The 22,050-nt window shown below is 36.6% G+C and overlaps 1 protein-coding gene across 3 annotated transcripts in view; it reads right to left on the reverse strand.

Annotated features, from left to right (window-relative positions):
• Nucleotides 1-22,050, reverse strand: part of LOC114938261 (uncharacterized) — an 84,937-nt gene that overhangs the window by 302 nt on the left and 62,585 nt on the right. For 2 of the 3 annotated variants that reach the window (XM_029312127.2, XM_029312126.2), the window contains 8 exons: nucleotides 12,766-13,074; nucleotides 10,656-11,132; nucleotides 8,350-8,756; nucleotides 6,374-6,871; nucleotides 5,906-6,254; nucleotides 4,845-5,680; nucleotides 4,483-4,652; nucleotides 267-4,119 (listed from right to left, as the gene is read on the reverse strand). In XM_029312127.2, coding sequence (XP_029167960.1) covers nucleotides 3,878-4,119; nucleotides 4,483-4,652; nucleotides 4,845-5,680; nucleotides 5,906-6,254; nucleotides 6,374-6,871; nucleotides 8,350-8,756; nucleotides 10,656-11,132; nucleotides 12,766-12,915 — 3,129 coding nt within the window. In that variant the 5' untranslated portion in view covers nucleotides 12,916-13,074 and the 3' untranslated portion in view covers nucleotides 267-3,877. Of the gene's footprint in view, nucleotides 1-266; nucleotides 4,120-4,482; nucleotides 4,653-4,844; nucleotides 5,681-5,905; nucleotides 6,255-6,373; nucleotides 6,872-8,349; nucleotides 8,757-10,655; nucleotides 11,133-12,765; nucleotides 13,075-22,050 lie in introns of those variants that run through there. The other variant, XR_003821040.2, reaches the window with a different exon arrangement.

Here is a 22,050-nt window from a genome sequence, read left to right on the forward strand (position 1 = left end):
CATGCTGCTATACGTGTATATGAATGTAAGCATATCACTAAATGTGTACATTTATATGAAATAGACGCAAATTAATTAACATGCATATATAAACGAGCATAGCTTGCGATATATATTATAGGAATTACTGCTTTTTTTAGAACATGTAGTTCTTTTTATAATTTGAAAATTTTCCTTTTTATATGCAGAAAATATGTACTACTGGGTGATGATATCTTTCATTCTCTCTTTTATCGAGGTAAAGAGTAAAAACAGAAATCAACCAATCCAACGACATAATATAATTTATTCATAATCATATAAAAAAAACCATTTTATTTCATAAATGGCTTAGTACACAAGAGATGTTGGTTGCCAACAATAATTCCACTTTTCCTCCAAGCACGTTCTTAATGTGTGTTCTTACATATACCCTGCGTAATAAATAATTAAATGACCAAGTGTGTCACTTTTGTGCGGCAAGGGCAACATTTTGGGAACCGTGCGTGATTTTTACCAATTTTTCACAGATCGATCCGGACAATAACTGCCTCTTCCAGCATCAAACGCAAACTGCATTCTTGGAATGTCGATGCGACCGCATGAAACTCATCAAACTTATGACAACACGATATATTAAAACTCGTCTTAAGATTACAAAAGTAAAGTATTACTTGGTTAAAAATTATGTTTTCTCTTTATATACAGGTTCTTTTTTTGTCACGTATAAAACTCTCGAACAACTTTTCCCACTTAACGATAGTTAAGCCTATCGCGTTAAGACTTTCGTTCGAAGTAACTCCCGCAATTCCGTCTTCACAATAAACTATACAGGGTATCCCAAAAGTCATACAATAGTTAAATATCTCGAAAACAAAGGCTTTTTGAGAAAAATGTTTTAAATAAAAGTTGTAGGGCTTAAAATAACACATTAAGTTGTAGTACTAGTATAACTATAAATAGTATTATTACATTTTTTTAATGAAAACACTAATGTAAACTTCAAGCATTATAATTTGAAAAGTACTAAATAAAAAAAATAAGCTCTCGAGATAAGCTACAAAAATGTGCAAAAATAGTTTTCATTTAAAAATTTTACATAGTTTTATAACAATGCTATTTATAATCACATTAACATATTATTTAATGTGCTACTTAAAGCCCTACCATTTTTATTTTAAACACGTTTTTTAAAAAGTCTCTGTTTTCGAGACATTTGAATGTTGCAGGACTTTTGCACCCTGGTTAAAAAAATACGAAAAATCACGATCTTCGAATGGAAATCATCGAGACGTACAAAAATGAATTACAAATCACGATTTAGAAGAAATGGTGAGGAGAAATAATGTGTGTGTGTGAGACTTCGTTTACTCGACGATTGCCTAATGCACTAATGCTACTGCCACTATACTTGTCTAATGCTTTCATCATTTACTACGCTTCCTAATATCTAACACAAATAAATATATCGCGCGCGCGCCTTACAATATCCGTCGTTTCTCGGAGAATCTTTAACATATAAATCACATGTATAAGTAACCGCTAAAAAATTTTTTTAATCTAACAATTGATAACACTATCAGTCTATTCTCACAATAAAAATATCACTATAACCGAAAATATCGACGATCTCCAACCAGAGTCTAAAATTCCGAAGTCACAATTCAACGAAATTCAACGAATAAATAAAAACAAACTTTTAAAACATTGTATTAAAATAAATATATTCTTCGTTTGTTTGAAATTTAAAGATCAATCATTTGAGTCGCTTAAAAACATAAAACTTAAAAAAAAGAGAAAAACAATGTATAGATACATAAATTTGTTGCAAATGCTGGAATGCTGAAATATTTGACTCTGGCTCATATGGAAGATTTTTGTAATCGACTTGACATAACTCGAACATTTATCCTAATAGAAAATCCAGGTCCTAAAAACGCCTTAACCATGATTCTCTAATATTACGAATATGCATCGCTGCGTGCTTTTTTTTTGATCGATTAAACAATTCTAATCTACTATCTAGCTAAGCTATCGTCTTTGGTATACTAATCTGAGGGATGGTTACTCTAATCTGAGACAAATGTATATGATCATTCATTGGAGAAAATCTCGCTTCCGGGGATACAAATATCGCATAGAAATAGGAACATTATGAGTAATATGTGTAAGCTTAGTTATGATGTCTCTTTTGCGATGAGAAACGATTATCTTTGTTCTCTTGTGTGAAAATAAGATGACGTTTACAGTCGAATTAGACACAATCATGCGTGAAGGAGAAACGCAGTAACTTTTTTACTAGATGTATGTATATTACTGGTATAATATATATGTACGATGGAAAACTTCTTGCATAATTATGTCCAATTAAGTTCAAAGCAGAAGGGATGTATACTCTGCGACAGATTAAGTTGAAAGAAACGAGAGCATCGCGAAAGGGAAGCCTTGATTCACATTTTGATCTGGAGCATGTTGAATTTTAATCTCCTATCATAATTTCTTTTATTATTTCGAATGCTTAATCGGATTTTCCCGGCTTGTTTATTTAATTTAATCCTTCAAGACTCCATTTTTTGTATTTTTATAAAATATTAATAAAAATTAGCCATATTCAGCTGATCAGATGCATATTTTACTTATTAGTCTACATTTAGGGAATTTATTTGTCTCGATGAGGCTCAAATAATCAAACTGTGTCAGTTAACGCCACCCTTTCCCGACTGCTTTAATCAGGATTGGGCCATATTCATTGGGCATATATCATTTTCTCCTAATGTCTAAATGGATTATATAAGTTTTTAAAATTGTGCCTATCCGCTACTAATGTTTCAGCTAAATCCGTGATTCTCTAAATCGGTTAGATGGATATACGCTAAATATCTATGCGCTTTTTTTGATATTGATATATTATTCGTTCGCATGACTTACTTTTGACGTTTTTTTTTACGATTTTTCACTATGTTTCTTTGTTCTTCTAAAGTATGTCAAAGACAGACACCCGTGAATAGGCCCGTTAGATGTTAAATAGTGTACGCTCTATCCTAGAACGCTAATGAGGACTGTCAAAGCCTAGTGCAGTTTCGAACTAGTTCGTGTTGTTCCTTTTTTTCCTTTCCTTTTATAGCTATTGCACAAATTTCGTAATAACATTAATATTACATATCGCGTTATTTATTTAAAAAAAAGTCAATTATAGCAATATTAATCTAAGGTAATAATATTAATTATACTATTATATGATTATTTGGTGATATATTAATTATCAATAAAATTCCACATTAGCGTTTCAGGACAAGTCTAATGTATTTTGACGATCCGTAAGAATTTCTTATCATTTAAAAAAATTTTGAAGCGAGCAAACTACGACGATAGATCGAACGATGAGAATCGAGCTAGCGAAAGCTAATCTAAAGCGTTAACCGAAAGTCGGCCTATCTGCACAAAGTTGCAAACTGAAAGACGAAAAGTAAAGTTCGTGAGTAATGTTAATAATTACTGGCGGGAAACAAACAACAGAGTGGAACAATGCCCAGCGAGGACACACACGACATTCTCAATTTCGACTCATTCTTTTTTTTTTTCTCTCTCTCCCTCTCATACATACACATCATGTAGACGGACAGAAAAATAGAGATTTAATTGTGCGCACCCGCACTCAGCCGACCACGGTATATCATCGAGCCCGAGGAGGATCGCGTCATTGTAATAATTCGGTATTCGGCGCGCATTTGATCAATACTTCTCGCAGCGCGGCCGACCAATCGTGGATTTTCACCGCCGACGACAGGATAAGCTCGTGACTTCGATCCTGTCAGGTGTCCACCTTCTCTTCGAGCAAGAAGTAAAGCGAAATGTCGTAAATTTCTCAGTCATGATCACGCGTGATGATAGACCGGCTTCAGGGCAGCTCGTTGGTCAACAGGCTCGTCGGCTCTAAACAAGTTTGCTTCAGGGTGGCCGATTGATCCTCGAGGCTGCGTTTCAGACCTTCTATAGTTTGCATCAGCATCTGTCGTCGTAGCTGAGACAACTGATGCTGGAAGTACTGACTATCTTGGATGTTGTTCGCGTTTGCCTCGGCCGCCAGTCGTTCTTGTCGCAGCTGCGCCATCTTCTCCTTCAGAGATCTTCTCGAGTCATCTATGCGTGCACGAAATCATTTTATAAATAATATTCATAGAAGAATAACTTCTAGTTATAAGAAGTCAATTATAAATTGATATACTCTATTTACCTCAAAACAAAATATTCAACACGTAATTTTGAAGTAGAAAAATATATCACAGATCTTAATCAACCTTGGCTTTTTGAAATAAAATGAGAAAAGATAAAATTGAAGATAAATGAATCATCCGATTCTAATCGAACATTCAATGTCTAATTTTAAATTCGAATTAAACGATTTACATATTATATCTGATACATCATCGATTAATATATACATAATTAATATAAAAAGAGAAGAAAGCATTTCTTCAAGTGTTATGTAAGAGAAACATTTACCAGTATCATCAGTCGCTGTATCGCCGTCAGAATTTCTCAGCATAATATGCTCGCCCAGTGTCTTTTGTATTCTGCCATATGTTGCACTTCCGGCATACACCTTCCTTTTCACCGGTTCGCTTTGCGGACAATAAGAAGAACCTTCTTTGATGGGACCCATGTCGATTGACCTGTAAGGTATTTCTTTGTTGCAAATAATCCATGATTACGTGCAATCAATATACTTCAGTATTTCTTATTATTTTTTTATATATAAAACATAAATTAATACGAATTTTTTCCGAAACTAAGAAACTTTTAATTTGAAAATTAAATATTTTCATTAAACTACAGTCCGGAAATCGCTCGAGATTTCATCGAACCTGAAGGTCATCAACGGAGCCCTTCGTCTCACGTCACACTTCTCCTCGGAATCCGACGAGCTGGACGTTACGCCTTCCTCCTTCATCGACTCTCTCGCAGCGCGAAACTCCTTTCTACCTCCGGCGAGAGAGGAATTTATTCCGTTCACGTGCGTCTTATCCCCATAGGAGTTCTTCATGTCCATCGCATCCAGCCTCGGTCCGCCGTTACAGTTCAGAGCGAGCCGAGGCGATCTGTTGCCGCATTCCTTCAGTTCTGGTTCACCATTGCGCATCCGATGCATCTGATGATGCATCAAACTTCTGCTGGGCGAGCTCTGGGGCGTCGTCCTGCGTAGCATCACCGGCGAATCCGGACACTTGGTCAGCTCGTGCTGTCGGAAGGCGGGCGGAGAAGGTTCCTTTGGCGCAAAGGTGTTTCCACTCGGCGAGTTCCTCTCCATAAATCGATGGATCGGCGAACACGGCTGTGTGAATTGTCGCTTCGGACTGGTGTGCTCCAGATCTCGAATGTTACCGCTCTGCAGTTCCGGTTGAGAATTGCGGCTCTTGGATAGCGCCAATTCGATATTTAGCTCCGTGTTCTTGATGAGCTCGACGCGCTTGTTCGCGAGACCGTTATGCAGTTTGCGCGACGGCGACGGTATGCACAGGGACGACGGATTCTGGTGCTTCTGCATGCTCACGAGGATATTCTCCGCCTCCAGGATGAGCTCGCGATATTTGCGATCAGCCTCCTTATCCGCTTCGATCAGCGCGATTTCCGACGCAAATGTGGTCATGTACGTGTTGCCGGCTACGTGGCGTCGTACTATGTTGCCGTTTACATAGCTTACCTTAAAGAGAAATAATATATAATATAATCTAAAATCTTAACTCTTTTATCAATACATAATTTTTCACCTTTTCATCAATGTATTTGGACATCTGTTCATTGACAGAAAGGTGAAATAAGGCATCATTCCAAGAGTTCAAAATTAGAAAAAGTATCTAATAAACTTTCTTAATTAAAAGAGATGAGAATATATATGTATATGAAACAAATTGAATTTGAGTCTCACTGAGTTCGATCGCCTCTTGACGATCTCATTCTCCATCATGGAGGGTCTGACGACTGACGAATTGTCGTTCAGCCTCATCGGCGAGAGATTCTTGTTAACGTCGTGCTTTCTGCGTCGCAGGCACATTGGTGTGCCACCCACACTTCTGCTGCCCTGATTGAATCCTGAGTTCTTCAGTAGCATCCTCTCCACCAGCACGCGATTCAAATTTGCCGTCTCGTCGTCGCACCTGTCCAGAGCAGCCTTGCGACGCTGTGATATCCTCTTCTTGCGTTTCTCGTTCTGCTTATCGTCCATCTTCTTGTGCCGCGCGCTCTGTCTCTTCGCGCTGGTTCTCGCATTCGCGTTCCTGACAACGTAACAAAGATAAATGACGTAATCCAAGCATCGTTCGGTGAATTGAAGACGATAAGAAGAAGAAAGAAATTGATTTTGATCAATTTAGGAGGAAACTTTGAAGAAGCTCACCTCTGGGAGCCCATCTCGTCCTTGTTCCTGTGCTTGAGAATGGACTCGCGGAGCCTAGTGCCGCGCCTGTTCAGTTCGCTGGTAAAGGCGAAATAGGTGCAATGACCGGTGTTGGGAAAATGACCCGCGCCACCGCACTCCAGGTTGTCCAGGTCGAGGAACGAGCCGTTGTCGATGTAATCGAGCTCGTCGTCGTTCTCGAACGGATCGTTCTCGTCACCGCCGTCCTGGCCGGTGTCGATATCCGACAACGAGTCGATGTAATCCTCACAGTCGGTCGGGTCGCTGTCCGACAGAATGTCCGTTTCCTTCTCGTACACGTAGCTCTCGTCGAACTTGCCCATCATCTCGTTCAGCGTGATGTCGTCCTCGGACGAGCGCGCGCTACGCGTCACCGAGGATGCCGAGGAGCTGCTGCTGCTGGCCCGTCGTTGCAAGGACAGAGGGATCTTGGGTCGGAGCTCCATGCCCGATGTAATCCTCCAGTTTTGATTGATCCTGCGGAAAATATATCATAAGATTCTCATTGTATTTCAACTAATTACTTTTATATAAAGATTTTTTTTCGACTGGATTTAACTAAATTCTAGTAAAAGAGAAAAACAAATATTTTATATATATATATATATATATATATATATATAAAATATAAAAGATATAAAATATTATTTAAACAATTTTTTATTTATAAATCATAAATATTTGTCGCAGAGTGCGTCATTCATAAAAGAGATGAAGTTTGAAAGTTGCCATTTTAATTATTCAAAATTTTATCTTGTACATACACACGAAACAATTTTATTTAGCTACATTCTCTCTCGGTGCATTAAACTAAATGAACGGATCATAATCAATGCAATGATGATACGCGCCGATAATTCATGTAATCGCGCGATATTTATTTCCATACAGAATGTGTAATGATACGCGTAATACGATTTTAAACGAGCGTGTAAGTTGTAAATGTACAATTTTAATAAAATACACGCGCAATTTGCTGACAATTAATGATGATATTGCGAAAGAGGAATTATCGATGACATCACGTGTAATATGTAATCCGCGCCTAAGTTAATTGCAAATTAAAAATTAAAGGAATAAGTATGTATGTGTATATGTATGTATTTGAAAGAGAAAATCTACTCTCTATTCTTTATTGCGCACCAACTAAATCGGCAAATTTAAGCTGGTTTCATGTTTTTTTTTCTAGAGTCTCGCAAACTTTTCTAATCGCTAACTTTTCCTTCAAATACATCATCCCTGCTTCGAAATGGCAAACTAGAAAAGCCAATGGATTTGGGAAACGATCGATGACCTATGAACTTTGGCTTTCTTCCAACCAGCAACTTGTGCAATTATAAGTTTCTTCTATGAAAAATTGAATTGATTCCGAGTCATACAATTATAGAAATATTTTATTTTCTTCTATTTCTAAGAAAATAAAACAGATCGTCTCGTCCGAATATTTAATTATTAATTGTCGTAATAATTATATTCTGATTTAATCGATATCGTTCTTAGAAATAAATAATTATGTTAATTTTATGTCACTTGATTTTCTTCATGTGTTTTATCTTTCTTATTTAATTATTTTTAATTTTTGCGCTTCTGTTTCTAAGATAAACAAATTATCTTATCCGACCATCTAATTAATTGTCGAAATTAATTATTTTCTAATGTAATACAATATTCTAATTATTTTTTCAGAAATAGATTATTATGCTGATTGTCCGTCACTTAATTTTCTTCATGTATTTTATCTTTCTTATTTAATCATCTTTATTTCTAAGGAAATAAAATAGATCATCTCATTCGCATATCTACTCATCTATCTATCATATCTATCTATCATTAATTATCATAATTATTTTTTGATATCGAATTTAATCAATATCTAACATCTTAATTACTTTCTTAGAAAAGAATAATTACGCTGATATACATCACTTTACACGTGTAAAACAAATCACACTTACGGGCTTCGACCTGCGCTGAGGCTCTCCTGACGATGCTCTCTCCTGCCCTGAGACTCCCTGCCGTTGTTCAGGTTCAGATTGACATCGCTCGCGCTGCCGGATGACTCCGTGAGCTTCAACCCGGAGCTGCTGCTGCTCTCGTCTCGGGCGTGTCGCGACTTCAGGCCGTTCGTGCTGGAGCCAGACGAGTTGGCCGACAGCCACGGATTCGTCCGAATACGGGAACGTTCACGGGGTGATTGTACCGGGGGTGAGACCAACGGCGGCGGTATCGACGATGGTACGGGCAGGTTGTTTCTTGATGAGTCAGCCGAATAGGACTCCGTCCGACGATGCGAACTCCCTTGCTGCCTCGATTGCTGCGCCTGCTGCTGCTGTTGCCTCTGGTTATGACTCGTTTCCGTATTCTGTCGAATCAATACGCAAGTTAATGTTTAGAGACTGAAAGAAGCTTTTGTATTTTATTAAGCTTCATGATTGCGGTTGATCCTAATTTTTTATCTGTGATAATTATTATAATATTATGATGTCAGAGAAGCTGGACATTAAACATTTTTTTTAGTTTTAGAAAATTTTTGAAAACAAAGATCCTTTGTATTTGTGTTAAATTCTGGTACATTTTTAAAATTGCTTTGGGTATTTGGATACTCGTCCATTAACAAAAGGGTTAAAATTATCTTACATTAATGAAATCAATTGGTCATCGTTTCTTTTTAATGAGATAATGTATATTTTAATTAGGCTTATTACAGAGACAAAGTTAAAATAATGATTGGTTAAAATAAAGAAAAAAAGAAGAGAAGGAGAAGAAGAGAAAAAAACTACTTTGTGGAAATCGATAGTTGACGTGAGAAAAACCATCTGGGTGCGTTTAATTGAAATTGCATTCTGAGATACTGAGAAAGGAGCGAGTTTATAGTAGACTTTTCTTCGCTAAAGTATGTTATACGAGTCTTCGCTTGGAGAGAGGAGATCACTCCCTCGTCAGTCTTCGTGAAAGAACTTCCGTAAATTCATTCATGCAAAACCTCTGTTTAGAGTCGCGCCTTTATATTTGTCACCCTGTTCGCGTATTCTCGCTTTGCCGTCAATCTAGATCGCAAACTCGATCGCTTCTCTCACCATTGTGAACCGAAACGAGAGGGTGCAACGCGCAATCGATCACAGGCAGCCTCCTAGAGAGGAGGAAGGATTCATTTTTCACTCCTGCCGAGAGACCATTAACTCCCGATATCCTGGCGCACGTTTCTCAACGACAATAATGCATCGTCCTTTCTCGAGTCACGTGACACGAAGAATCCTGAAGAAAAAGGCGACGTTCCCAGAATTTCTCACCACTGTGTTCGCGTTTCCTTCCGGAGGAATACGACAATGCGACTAATAAATATCTTCCTCTGACAAATTGCAGTTACGTGCTCCACGAAGGAAGAGGTAGGGTCATCCGTTGTTCATCTCTCAGACAAGCTCGCGCGCTTCGCGTTAAATTCACCAAAAGGTGAATTCATAAGCCTCTGCTGCTGTTGTCGCTGTCTACCTGTCTCGCACTTAGTATACGTATGTACCGCGACGATAAACGCTATTTCAAAATGTATACTTCCTGCTTGGCGAAAGAAGTCGGATGTCGTTGAACTCTCGCGGCTTCAAAGACTCCGTCTTCAGAGAACAAACGCACCCTCGAGACCTCGCGCGAGGGTATTTGAGCGAAACGACGCGGTAATCTCGCGCAACGAACTCGAGAAGTGCATTTACTTTCAACCTATAAACTATTTGAAGGATGCTGAAAGGAGGTAGCACGTATAGCGACTTGACGGAGAAGGGCACATCTTGTGTGAATACATTTTATATAGGCACCTCGCAACTTGGCGATAGTGCTTCTTTATAGCGTTCCTTGATCGAGAGCCGAATTGAAATTCTACCAGTCAATAAGTCAATTTCTTAATTTTTGAAATAAGACTCGTTAAGAGACATTAATTAAGTATATTTGATGCGCAAACGAGACAAATAATTAATAAAATAAATTAATTTAAAATATTTTAAATATGTATATTTTAAAAAAATATTTTGAAATAATAATCTATAAGAAAATTGAAGAAATCATTGTATATAGTTATAGTTAAAGAAAAAATACAAATAAATATAATTCTATTTTCTTTTTTATCAATAAAAGAAGAGGGTTTTAGAACTAAATTTACATATCAGGATTGATTTGTAAATGAATTTCTGCTTACGAAATGCTATCAGCTCACAGTTCTAACTCTCATTATCAACTCCGGGGTCTCTACATAACTTATGGACAATGCACTTACTTTGTGCGGCGTGCTCGTTCGTACTTCCGGCTGACCGTTGTCCCTGATCATGTTCGTCGTGCTCGAGGATGACTGCTCCCTGTCTTCGACTCTTCCATTTCCCGACGAGCCCGACGATAGATCCCTGACGTCGCCCGGAAGCCTCTTCGCTCTCGACTTGTTATTGTTGTTATTGTTATTGGTAGTGATGGAAGTGGTGGCGGCGGCGGCGGTGTTTGCACCGCCGCTTCCGCTGCTCTGGAAGTAGTGGGTTCCAGTCCTGATGTTGATGTAGTACTCGGGCGGGAAACTGGTGCCAGGTGAGGTGCCGTCAGTCGAATAGCCGGTCGAGTACGCGCTCTCCGGCGAGGAGAGACTCACACTTCCGGCAGTACCGCCGGAAGTGCTGCCGGATGAGGTGGTCACGGTCGCCCCGTAGCCGCCCCCGTGCAACCTGATACCGTCCACGTTCTTTGTCGGTGAATCTATCGGGTGTACCTGCGAAGAGAAGATTGAGATTTCTCCATAAATCGTGATTTTCATTTTTTCTTCATTTCGGAATATACTTTTTTTTTTTAGTAAAAAAATTTTTTAGTGTATATAAATATTTAATAAATCCATGAAAAATGCTGATTACATTTCTAAAATTTATTTTTCTATATTTTGTGGACTTTTGGATAATAAATAACTATTGAGATTTGTCATAAGACACCAATTGTTTAAATTTAAAAAATTACATAAATATTGCTCCAAAAATATAGATTTAGAATACTTGAAATAACAAAGTATTTTTATTAAAAGAGAAATTTAAATAGCTGAAAATATTTTGTCTTTTATAATATAATTATATATAAAATATATAATACATTATTTGAATTATATATAATTATATTAAATATATATATATTATTAAAATAATCGTATTAATTAATATTATAAATTTAAAAAATTTACGAAACGTCAAAAACTTGTAGAGAAAATCTGCGTGTAGAATAATAATAATTCGGAAAATATACAGCGATGTACGCGGTAAAAGGAGAATTTATGTATAACGCAAATGCATAAATTTTCAGTGCTTTTTCCAGTGTTAATGCACAGTTTCGATAAGGCAGCCGTCCGTAGACTGCATAAAGGCAGAGAAGATACTGCAACGGATGGCGGGAAGAACGAGGGCAACTGCCTGCCAGGGTGTGTCTGGCAAAGAATACTAAACTCTTTTTCTACCCGCCTTAACGATAAGCGTCGACGTGCCCTGGCCGTAACCCCCTACCACGGAAAACGCCGACGTAAGGGTCTGTTAGCGAAGGAACGCGAACCAGCGTAACGAGCGAACACTGGCAAGCGGTAGGAAAATAGGGGAGGAAGCACTTGGTGAACTAGTTTGCCGATAATGACTATGAATCCGGCGCGAACGTGCGCTCTTCAAATATATTTCATGGAGTCTCGCAACGATCGCAACTGGAGCAATTAGTACTAGGATTAGGCTATTAATGTAAAACATGTTGTGCATACCCGTAATAATAATAAATCTACAAAAATGTTAAAATGACATACAAGTCCCAAATCTCTGGAAATTTCACGCCAGAAAATTTCACTTCCTTGATTTATATAAAGTTGTTTTAATTACGAATTTGCAATGACTCTTTCAAGGAAAGATGTGCTTTGTATGTATAATTAAAACATATTGGACCAAGAAAAAAAATAATAGATTTAGTATTAGTAGAATGATAATAAGTGATCTTGTATAAAAGATCACACTTGGAAAAAAATGAAAATTTAATTTAAAATAAAATTTAATAATATAAAATATAAATATATTTTAAAATAAAATATATATTTTTGTCTGTTGGAGAAATAAACTATCATATCTCATATTATATATATGAATTAAAACCTATTAAAACGAGGCAAAATAAATAATAATAGATTTCATAAAAGATCATATTTGAAATTAAAAATAAAATAAATTTAATTTTAAATAAACTAAAATAATTTGAATTCAAAATAAAATTTAAAATAAAATTGATAAAATTATGAAATGAAACCCACGATAAAAAAATGATGGAGAAACGTGAGATTTACAGACATCCGATAGGATTGTTTCGTAAAATGACGGATAAAATCTACTCACCTGGTGCAAAGCGGGCGATCTGTTGGCGCTGTGGCTCCTTGGGGAGTTACAGTTCGAGTCGAATCCCTTGTCGCCCTTCTTCCGGTCCTTCTTCTTCTTCGATCGCACGATGTGTGCCTCCATCCACGTGCGCAATTTCGTCCCGAACATGTTGCACACAAGTGTCGGCTAACGGAGCGGCGCCTCGTCGAAAATGCCCAAGTGGATAGAGGACCCCTTCTCACGATTTCTGTTGCCCACAGAACCAACTGCGATCGCGTTATTTGCGCGCTCCATTCGAGCGCTCCATTTCACAGTGAAACTGGATTTCTGCAACGGAAGACGGTCGTTCAATCTCGCTTCAATCACGACAAAAATAAAAAAAAATTAAAAATAGACAGCAGAAAAGCAGAGAATATTTATATAAAAATTGTCAAAGTGTAACTTGTGTAATTTTGTTGAAAACGTCATCGCGGGTCATCGACGCTGATTGATTAATCATCAAACAGACATGATGATCCATCGGTTCCCTCGGGACTATTATTATATACAACCTCGCGTTATATCAGCTATTTACACACGTGTTTCCCTCTCTCTCTCTCGTCCCTTTTGCTCCTTCGCCCTTCGGATCATCAATAATATCGTGGCAGCAGCCACGTATATATGTAGCTCCTCGTCTATAAGTAACGTACTGAACAAGTAGCTCCACGTCGCTTTTATGTCATTTTTCCCAGTCCTGACAAACGCGAACAAACAATCGCGACAAGCCATTCCACCGAGACAATAAATCTATAACCAGAGACCACACACACATATGCTCTCTCGAATGTAAACTCCTGCATCGCGATGCCTGGATTTATGCGATCGCTGGTGGAGAAAAAATGTTCCAATCAATCTCGTTTCAATGTCAAAACTTTCGACGCTATTCACAGCGTAGCACGAAGTTCAACGCGCACATCTTTTCGAGACTTTATAAACAAAAATTTAATGGATTTTGGCTGGAACATTTTGACGATATTGAACTTTGAATAAAATCTAGAAAATTTTTTGGGGCAACATAAAAATTTCGGAGACCCCTGAATGTGAGCAAAATAACATTTTTTTGCGTTTTCTAGTTTGAGTAAAACAGCTGATGCTTCTCATTAGGCTTTAATTAGGAACCGACCGTCAGGTCCAAAGTAATTTAACAGACTGGATAATTAATGCATCACGTGTTCGAGGAAGCTCTGTAACGATTTAATCGTTTTCCGATATCTAGAGACAAGTGTACAACATTTTTTGGCAATTGCAATTTTCATAAAAATTTTAAAGTAGAAATTTTACGTCGAGAACAAAATACTGTCTATTAGGATCCAAAAGTCGAGGAAAACTGAGCAATGCAGTTAAATGGATCCAATTAAAGTTTCCCTCGTTTTCGAATTTAAGTTTTAAGAACGAGATTAAAAACTAAATGTTCAAAGAACGAAAAAAGAATTCTTTTTTCATAATTTTAAGAGAAATAATTTCAAAAAATATCAGAATTGAAGAAAATAAAAAAAGCTATGATCTTTCGAAAGTAGAGATTTTAAGCTTTAAAGCTCTGTTTTTTAATTTAAATTATCATTTTTCAAAACAGTTACAGCTATTTAAAATTTGCTTATTTTTTGAAGGAGTGTATTTATAATCAATTATACTAATTGTAAGTAAGCCTGCTTCTGTTTATGCTTTCGATTTCAAGGAGACGCGCGAATTTACATAAACGCGGTTTATAAGACCAGTAGTTTCGGGCATGATTTTGGAAACTCAAAAGCAGGGTGATCTCCTTATGGAAATAAGCGGATCGGCGATGTCGTCAACTTTCGAGAGGCACCGTCGAAAACGTATTACGTGCGCCGGCTGAGTTTTAATCAGGGCTTTTCGACCTCGCCCTCGAAAGTTCTCGGAGAAGACGAGACGTGGTAAAAAAATATATTAAACATATATTTTTGGATCGTGAGCTTTTTGCATACATATTATATACAGTATTAGTAACGTTAATTAAACTGCATGCGACTGACAGAGTTTACGAGCCATTAAATACGCGCGATTACGTCACCAACCTCGGCTTTCACCTTTCAACTTAAAATGAGTTACTTGTCATATTTTATAAATATGTTTTTACCGTTTATGTACCTGCTTGCTTTTATACAGTCTCCCTCGCACATAAATATTATTAATATTTTAATAGCTTTTACGTTGTCTCGGGTAAGTCTCTTCTTACCCTCGTTTTTTATATCGACTCTTTCGTTTTCTTTATTGCTCATTCTAGATGTGCAATTTGCATTATAATTGTAAATTTAAATTATGATATAAATTATAATTCGCGCTACGGAAATGAATTATCTCATAGAAATTTATCTTTCTAATTAGAATTTCTTTATTTATTTTATCTTATTTTGCCAACAAGTATGATGCGTACCTATCTGTGTGATAAATTCGAGATTTTTCTCAAGAATGTTATATATGATTCCTATATTAATTATTCTAGATATACGATTAAATTATAATTGTAAATTAGAATTATGAAATTTACCTTTATAATTAAATCTCTTAATTTTATTCTCCTAATAAATATCAATAGTGTGATGCCTATTTATCTGATAAATTTGAGATTTTTCCAAGAAATTCGATATTGATGTTTGAGAGATTTTTTGTCCAATTGTTCATTCTGGCTAATTAAATTGTAAATTATATATGAGAATTTCAAAGAAATTAATTCTTTTAATTTGGAATCTCTTTATATTTTGTCTCGTTCTACTAATATAAGCATCAATGTCCATTTAAGTTCTCTTCAGAATCTATAGAGAAATACTTTCGTTACACAGAGATCTATCCTCCTAACTGCTCCTTCTGGCCGGATATAAATTTATCAATTTTTTATCAATTCTATAATTTCTGTAATCCACTCTTGTAATAATGTAATAAAATTAATATATATTCCAATCGTTAGCAGCCTCATCAACTCTAATGTCCTAATATCTAAAATATCCTAATATACTAAAATTATCCGCCAAAGAGCTTTCTCGTATCTCCCTTTCTTTGCTCTACTTATCATTTTCCCTCTTGAGATAAATTATTTTATCTTCTATTTTCTCGAATGGAGAATCGACTTTATTACACATTTTTTATTCATCCGCATCGCATCCACAGATGTGATCTCTCTCTCTATCTCTTCCGTGACGAGAAATCATCCACGTACATATATATCAGCTTTATATATGTATGTGCAAGTTTCAGTCGTGATGCACGATACATTATATATTTACTCGCAGAAGCCAAATTTCTCGAGCTAAGCACGCTTATCAATCTTCGGAGAGAGCTTTTCGTGAAATAAGTATCTCATCAGTCGCGCGTCATCGTCATCGACGCGATTGAATCGACTCTGCGAGTTTCCTTCTTTCCTCTTCTCTGCCATGCTACGGGACGACTCTAGACGTGAGCGGAAACCGGAAGACGACGCGACGGCTCGAAAGACGTCTAGGAACCGAAAGTGGCGAATTTCTCGCGTGGGAGAATAACTGACTGGGTTCGGCCGTTCGTGACCGGAGAAATAGATTCGCGGCGAAAGGAAGAATCGAGCTTCGTTTGGAAAATCGCGTGATTGCAATCCGATGAAAAGGGACAGTTGGAGAGGATAAATTATGTTCAACGTATAACAAATATTTCTCTCCGATGTATTCTTTGAGAAAGACTTACAGGGACACATCACGCTATCGATGCTTGGAAGAATGAGACAGGATAGAATAAAAAGGTTCTAATTGGAAATAAATAATTTCTTTGATATTTCATAATTCAATTTCACAATTATAATTTAATCGCACCCAGAATAAATAATTGAGTGAAAAAAAGGTCGCATTATAATGTCTCAAGCTTCTCGGAAAAATCTCGGATTTGTCAGATAGATATGTATCATGCTTAAATCCTAATTTAATCGCAATTTAAATGTAATTCAATTGTAATTAATCTTCAATAATAGTTAATTCAATTATAATTCAATTGTAATTGATTCCATTATAATTAATTGCAATTTAATTTAATCGCACATTTGGAATAGATAATTGGACGAAAAGAGATCACAATAATTTTGAATTTATCAAACAGTTACACAATTTGGCAGAATAAGACATAATAATAAAGAGATTCTAATTAGAAAGATAAATCTTTGAGATTTCATGAAATTTCAAAAAGAAATGTGGAATATATAAAATACAAATATAAAATAAAAATAAATATAAATAGATAAATATAAAACATATTAGAAATTATGCATAATTTTAATTCACAATTTAATCGCACACATCCAGAATAAACAATTGGACAAAAAAAAATTTCATTTTACATTAATATCTCGGAATTTCTCAGATAAGATACTTTATGCTTAAGAAGCGTTTCTTGAGAATTCCTTGAGAATGATTCTATCCAAAGACACAGCTTAACAAGAGGCTGCTATAAAGTAATAAGACATAAATCCGCGTCGGTGTCTCCCCATTCGCTATAAAACGCCGCGAGTCAGCTTGTCGGATCTCTTAATCGCATCTGGCATCGCGACGCTCGTTAAGACGTCGCCACCCCACGATGATCCGATTGCGTATGCTAACGCGTGAGTTATAATACAACGCGGTTAACTTTGTCGTTCGTCGTCATCGCGTCTGGAAGTCCTGGGCTTTCATTTCCATAATATTCCGGCGAAATTTAAGGACAACATCCAGGAGGACAATCAATTCCCAAAGAAGGATCCTCTCGTTAGTCCAGGACTCCTTGTCGGGTCTGTCGTATCGACTTTGTGCGAACAACCCGTTCTTGCGAGAACCACCTGCATGTATTCATGAAGTTTGTGCGATTCGATAACTACCCCTATTGAGCTTTCTCTCTCTTCCTCCTTCTTGCTCTCTCTTTCTCTCTCAACATCGGACACGTTCGATCGAAACCTAATTAAAGCTCCGATTTTCTGAAACTGCTTGATAAGCATAAGTTTTGCCAACCGAGATCGACATGATAGACACGATCGTGAAGTATATACATGGAGATGAAAAAAGTCGACTCACGAAGATTACATCGCGAAGAATTATATACTTAGAAAGGAAAATAATTTTTTAATAGTAATTTACAGATTTTTCCTTGTAAGTATTATTTCATATCAATACAATATAATCTTCTTTCACATTCATTAGCGTCAACAGCAATCAATTAATTTTCTATTTTTTTCTAATGCTATGTAAAGAATATCACACAAAAAATCTGAAAGTACACAATTAATTTAATCGTCTAACATCAATTTATTGCAAAACATATATATTTAGCCCAGTTTTATGTATTATCATCGATATTTTATATCGATATCATCAAGATTGTACATATTTTCTGATTAAAAAAAAATCTCAAAAAGCATATATCTAAATTTAATGTTCTATTTAATATAAATGATACAACTATTCAGGTACATATATTGTTCCAGTTTTCTGTATTATAATTAAGGGGGATATTTCCTCATTATATCGATACTGGCGAAACCACACGTCTACATAAAAGCACACGCTCTTATACAAAGGCGAAGGTGCTCGAGGTGACGAGAAGGATAAAACTTAATATACGACACGACGGCGGAAACGTCGAGTCAGAGTGGAGAGTTTTCAGGGTTAACGAGGGTTCCTTTGGTCCGGACGCGTATCGCCCGCGTATCGATGAATGGTCAGAGACAAGAGCTCGTTAGTCTCGTTAGAGTTACGCTGGTCGCAAACAGGCGCGTCCTCGCGGCTCTAGGGGAGGAGGTTCAAGTGGGTGCACCACACCAACCCCTATAATTTATCGCGGTCGAGGTGGCGTGTAATAACGATGATATCGGGGTAACTTCTGGCTTGATTAAAGTGAGGCTTATCGCTCGATTCTGCTCGCTTTCGCCTGTGAAATTTTCCTCCTACTTTCGGCACCGAAATCTCAGAGTGGCTGGCAAAATATATATATATATATACAATTTTTATTAAATAAATCGGTACATATTATAATCAATCTGACCGACTCGTCTGATTTAGAGCAGCACATTATCTGTTGAAAAAATTATAAAATACAAAAAAAATTAATCAGAGGAATATTAAAGGAAAAAAAATATATATATATATATTATCTAAAAATCAATAAAATAATATGTAGGAATATTATATACAATAATACGAAGAATATATATTCCTATATATTCAATTGTTGTTTAGGATATAATCTGTCTTGAGAGAAGTTTGATGAAGAGAGTTTATGGAATGTGCATCCAATATCGAAGAGCATTTGCCTGCATACTAGAGAAATAATCTAGGGATGACTGTTAAGGGCATAGAAACGAGCGTAAATCGAAACGTCGGGAATGCACGGAATATTAAGGAAAGTTTCCACGTAACATATCGGCCATTAATCATCGTGCCTCGTTGCAGGGGGATAGCAGTAGTCGCTAGCATTTCTCTTCCCTCCCTCGGATGAAATGGAAATTACCCTAATGCGTGTACGGATAACGTTCTCGTATACTCGGTCGGAATTTCAGAGTACATGCACGAAACATAGTTATTCTTCCATATCACGAAATGTACCTGTCCGAGAAAATTTCTGAAATAACAATCATTTTGTCCACATCATATATATATATATCAGGAATTCTTCGATTATAGTTCGTTACATAAAAAATAAAAAATCTAGCGCAAATTAATTAGTGCTATTTTTTTGTATCTATTTTAAAATACGTCATACTTAGTATTTAATTCAATTTTTATCTTCGCAATTTTTTTCCACCGCCTGTAGGAAATATTTGCCCCGCATCTCTCTTCTTCCTTTTTTAATCTAACAGAAAAGCTTCGGATTTAATCTAGTAAATGTATGTATAAAATTTTAATATGTATATAAATCTTTGATTAATTTTTTCATCGGAAAAGAATCAAAATTAATGCGTACCAAATCTGAGTGACGTTACATGTTATTTTTTTATCTTCTGTGTTTTAAATTCACAGTATATATGCAACGTGATTTTCGCGGGGCTGTTGCAGCCTGCGGGAGATTTTTCTCCTTTCCTCTTTTTTTTTTTAATCTAACAGACGCCTGGGGAGTTTCGGTGCTTGGCCGAGTATCCGTAATGGACGATACAATAGAGGGTGTTAATTATTACGCGCAGCGACCCGAGAACGAGATTTCACGATCCGAAGAAAATTCGCGTTCACATTTATAACTTAATGGCTCTTAGGAAGCGTGTAAATGACAGCGACGTTGCGCGCGCGCCCGAGCACAATTAATTCGCGGCACGTGACGCCGGTCATATGCGTGTAATTAGCGGACGCTTTATAATTAACATAGCGTATAATACGAAAACGTCTCTCGTCGCGTCGTAAAATCCGTATATCGGCTGATTTGTAACTTTCGAACCATCGTCTCCTCTTCGAGACTCTCGCCTTTGTTAAGCGAATCAGCGTCTCGTCCCACCGATTAATATGCATGAGATACGTACAGGGTGTCCTGATAGTTCCCGACTTTAACGACAGATTCTCGGGGCAATTTGGAGTCTATCGTTCTTTGATTAAAATGTCAAAAAGAGCATTAAGTTTCTCATCAAATTAGGAAACACGAGAAAGAGGTTTAGATTACGTCACGTGCGGCAAATTTAGGGGAATATAATTACGGAGGAAAATGTGTCAAACATGACATATTCAAGAAATTATATAATTGCTCAATTTGATTTATTTTTATTTAATTTAATAAGAAATTAATATTTCTTTAATAAGAAATTTTATTTAATAAGAAATTATATAATTGCTCAATTTGATTTATTTTTATTTAAATTGTTGTCGCCGCTGAAAGTCTCGTTGCAACTTAATTCTATGCAAAATTTAATTTTATGCACACACACATTTCCGCGTGTTCGTCTCGGGGCGTGCGCCATAGCGTGAAGCGATTTTTCATCCGAATTGCTTCCGCGATAAAGAGGAAACAACTTAAGCGCCGGATGATCTACGGCCTGGTGTACGCTAATCGCGAATGTATATGCAAATGTCAATGTATCGGGTACACGAGTAGAACGTGTCTGGTACACGTGTACGACTTGGTGTACAATCTCTTAGACGATAGTATCTCGCACGTGACGTATGTTTAATTCGATATTTCTCGTCAAATCTTTGATATATCAACGCGATTTCGCGCATATTATACACGTATGTATATAGTCGTGCACGCGATCCTATAACGAATTCACACGAGCGGATATGAAAATTTAACTCCTCCGCATGCTGACGCGAATCAATACTCCCGACTATGCCGGCATCTGCTCTTCTTCTCGTAATGCAATTCCGCAAATGAGACTCAGCGCTGCGTGAAACCAGAAAATTTTATCCCGCTAAACGCATTGCGAAATTAAAATCCAATGTATATTTTAAATTGCTAGCTGTAGAATATTTTGGATCTTCGAGGATTCAAAAATAAATATTAAATATAAAATTGATAGATTCAAATTAATAATTTACAAACAAATTATTAAATACTTTATATTTTTAATATATATTGTGAATAACGTCATATATTCAATCTGTAAATAAATTAAGAAATATATTTAAAAGCTGCTCCGTAATCATTTTTATAGAGATCGTATCCAAAATATATATAGGTATGTGATCGGAAAAATGGCGATTCGACGGCCATTGTCACATTTTTATTTCTTTCCTCCTCCTGTAAGAAGGCGGCCGATTCTTTCTGCGGAACGCACGTGCGACGGATTAAAAGCGGACGGAAATTATGGCGGTGGTAGCGCTGCTGGAATCCCTTTCCTCCCGCTTCGGACATCCCCATGAGACACCCCACGTCGCCGGAAATAAAGGTGCCAAGCCACTGGCTGAAGGGAGTGGTTAAATTCACTGACACTGCACTGCGGCGGGCCAAAAGCTCGACCCCTCGATATATACGCGAGCGAAAGTTCTGCATGGACCGACGACTGGCACCCTTCTTCTTTCCTTCCATCCATCCGAGGGGAGCTGTGATAACGTTCTCTCGTCGTAAAAGCATTTTTGTAGCCGTTGGATCCGGAGATACAAGTCAAATATGCAAAACTTCCAAGATCGAGAATATGAAGACATAAAATCAGGAAAATCAACCAAGTCTACGATCAACAATGTTATTTTAATAATTTATATATTATAATATATATATATATATATATATATATATATAATTATTGATTTTCCAAAATGTCTTTATATTTTCAATCTAAGAAGTTTTACATTTGACTTATATCTCTGAATTAAACTTTTATATATATATAGATTTTAAAGA

Source organism: Nylanderia fulva, unplaced genomic scaffold (assembly GCF_048542155.1).
Source record: "Nylanderia fulva isolate GAGA-0341 unplaced genomic scaffold, ASM4854215v1 Scaffold17, whole genome shotgun sequence".
NCBI lineage: Eukaryota > Metazoa > Arthropoda > Insecta > Hymenoptera > Formicidae > Nylanderia > Nylanderia fulva.